This window comes from Bidens hawaiensis, unplaced genomic scaffold, assembly GCF_021521415.1.
Source record: "Bidens hawaiensis isolate Kalapana, Puna unplaced genomic scaffold, B.hawaiensis_p1.1 tig00064834_1, whole genome shotgun sequence".
Lineage (NCBI taxonomy): Eukaryota > Viridiplantae > Streptophyta > Magnoliopsida > Asterales > Asteraceae > Bidens > Bidens hawaiensis.
This window is the reverse complement of record NW_027506563.1, coordinates 22,719-25,920: the sequence shown is the minus strand read 5'-3', so window position 1 is coordinate 25,920 and position 3,202 is coordinate 22,719. Positions and strand designations below refer to the sequence as shown.

Here is a 3,202-nt window from a genome sequence, read left to right as displayed (position 1 = left end):
AAATGATAGGCTTGTTTAGACTCGTGAGCCGGCTCGAGCTCGATAAGTGAAGCTCGGGCTTAGGCTCGATTATTAAACGAGCTTACTTTTAGGCTCGAGCTCGGGCTTGGGCTAGATGAAGCTCGGCTAGATCGAGCTTTTTAACAAGCCGATCTCGAGTAGCTCGCGAGCGGCTCGACTCGTTTGCACCCCTACCTTACATATATGCAGCATTTTTTAGTTCAAATTAATTAAGAGGTATTTGTACATTGCATTAAATTCTCTACAGTAAAGATAAGATAGGATTCATTCTAATAATACACAAGCATCATCATTTTGCAAAAACCCTTATAATCTATCCTCCTGCCAACATCTTTTTCTTCATGTTTAACCCTTGAATGCCTGAAAAACACCACACAAAAAGTTAGCAAATCCAAACTCATTTAAAAAATAATATGAGCATAAGTACATAGCCTAATAAAAAGTTTTCACTTACAGCAAAAATGGTGGCGTGACCCGGATCAGCAAGGTGAGCAAACAGGTTGTCAATGGGTCCGGTTCCAGTGTAGATGGCTTGGAACCATGCACCCATCACAGCCAACATAGCCAGTCTCCCATTCTTGATCTCTTTTGTCCTCAACTCCTTGAGCTTTGCGGGCGAGCCACTTCCCCACCCGAGTGGGTCAAACCATAGTCCACCCGGGTAGCCAACATCGGTCCCGGTTAGCTTGTTGTTGGGGAAGATGGGGTCGGTGTTAACGCTCCCGGGCTTGATGATATCAACCCATCTTCTTCCTTCAGCCCAACCGATAAATATAAGCTCAACGAGGAAGAGTGTGGTTTTGTCGGTGAAGTATTCTTGTTCACCGGCAGTGTACCATGAAGGAGTGTTTAGGATTCCGATTTTTGTCAGGAATTCGGGGATGAAGATCCCGGCTGCACCTAACATTGCCCATCTGCAGTGTACTAGTTCGGCTTGCACGTTCCATCTCAAAGTCTCGGGATCAGATCCTAAAGTTTTTAATCATGATATTAGCCGAGTTTATTATCTATTATAATTATTATCATTTGATTTATCATTTAAGTTTAAGTCCGTTTGTTATTATTCTAACGGTAGTTTCAATAGTAGAATAGTTATTGATGTTTCAACATCATCATTAGCGCGTTAGCTTTATCATTAATTATTGTTTTCATTCAAATTTCCCGATATAAGAGCATTCATATTCTTTCTCCTATCTTTTAATCCAAAATTACATTAAAAGCCACTTTATTTTCTCTCAACTATTCAATTAAATAATATTCTTTTTATACTTGTATCATTATATTTTCTCTTTCTTCTGATCCCAGTCACTTTCAACAAATATTAAAAAATTTATAGCATGCTACTGGAACTTTTTAAATATACCGAAAAATAACAACATTATCTCTCTTTTTCATTCGCAACACCCTAAACCAAAACAGCTCCTTATATTGTACACACACTCACATAATATGATGGATAGATTGAGAATGCTCTAAAATATGTGGTTTTCAGTCAACACATATAAAATATTATTCACCAATACAGTTTTCTAATTTTATTTAAGTCTTTCTTACCTAGACCAAGAGGATCAAACCCGAAGTCTCCCGGGAGGCTGCAAGTTATTAAAACAAAATAACAAAACATTAGGATCACAAAAACACAATTAAAGATTTTGATGTATGTCACTTATATAATTGAATTGATCGAACCTGCCATCGAGCCATTCGGGTGGGGTGCTGCCAGGGAACCAAATGGGTCTATCGGGGTCAGCTGCAGCGCACACGGTCCCAACAGATCGTGAACCGGATGGTGCACCAAGCTTGCTAACTCTTAGTTTCTTCCTACCAAGAAAAGAAGCCTTGGTTGATCCAACAATAGATCCATTTTTCTGTGAGCTATAAAATCACCACAAAGTTGATACAATTAGTAGTCTATATATCTATATCTATATCTATATATATATATATACACACACAAAGTTGATACAATTAGTATTCTATATATCTATATCTATATATATATATATATCTGGGCGGATACTTTGAGATCCTTGTTAGTTTTAAGAACGTAATAATTTCATTCTTAACCATACATTTAATTAAATAAATTAGATTACGTGTTTTAGATTAAATATGATTAAAAAATTAAAGTACCAGAGATAATAAAGATGTACAGTAATTCCACTAATTTAAACATTCGTTACAAATATGTAATAAGTTGACTCGGTGCGTAAAAAATTCTGTAATTTTTTTTACGTACATGTAATCTACATATATCACGTATGTGTAAAAAAAATTCAAAAAAAAAAAATTGTAACCGACGTGTAAATGTCAGTTACACGTATATAATAAGTCGACTCGGTGCGTAAAATATTCTGTAATTTTTTTCGTATATGTAATCTACATACGTATGTGTAAAAAAACTCAAAAAAAAATTTGTTACGATTAGTTCTTTCGAGTTATATATATATATATAATGAACATAGTAGAATTCAAGTATGAAGTTACCTGAAAGCAACAGCTGCAATGGCAGAAGAAGCACGCGCAGTTGAAGCCATTGTGTTTTGTGTAAATATAAAGATTTGGTGATGAAGGATGAGTAGGTTTGTGAGGAAGAAGATGGATGGTGTTAATGCAAGGGATATGGGGCTTATCTGAAAGGATATAGGAGTATAAGAAAGAACGCTGTGATTGGCTGTTTGAGTTGCCATGTGGGTCCATGCAGAATCTAATTTGGATGACGTGGCATCAAAAAATCTATATTTGTGGTTCTTGTTGCAAGTTGCTTGTGGTTTTTAGTTCTTGAGGGCGAAGGAATCAGACCCTAAAAAAATATTTGAAACCGGTTTTTTTATATTCGGATTTTTAATACCCAAACTCATTTCCGACCCTACCCGTAGGGTATGATAGGGTATCATTTCAGTACCAAAATCCGTATCCTGAACCAGGCCTGATTTATACCACGTAATACCCAAAAACCGGAATTGGTTCCATACCCGAAACTGGGTTTTTCCAATACCCGAAACCGGATTTTTCAAATACCCGAAAATACCCTTAAAAATTGTAACTCCTTAAAAAATCCAATATATACCTGGAAAAAGCCAAAAATAACCCAAAAATAGGGTTTTTTCAATACCCATAAATAGGGTATTTAAATACCCGGTTTTAGAATACATGATTCTATACCTGACTCGAACCCGAT

The 3,202-nt window shown here is 36.1% G+C and overlaps 1 protein-coding gene across 1 annotated transcript; it reads right to left on the bottom strand.

Moving 5' to 3' along the window:
* Window positions 1-201: 201 nt before the first annotated feature.
* Window positions 202-2,601, bottom strand: LOC143618189 (chlorophyll a-b binding protein, chloroplastic-like). Its single transcript, XM_077090491.1, has 5 exons — window positions 2,509-2,601; window positions 1,711-1,896; window positions 1,576-1,613; window positions 476-990; window positions 202-381 (listed from the first exon to the last, which is right to left on the bottom strand). Exons 1-5 carry the CDS (start codon window positions 2,556-2,558, stop codon window positions 367-369), a joined length of 804 nt encoding a protein of 267 aa, XP_076946606.1. The 5' UTR covers window positions 2,559-2,601; the 3' UTR covers window positions 202-366.
* Window positions 2,602-3,202: the final 601 nt, after the last annotated feature.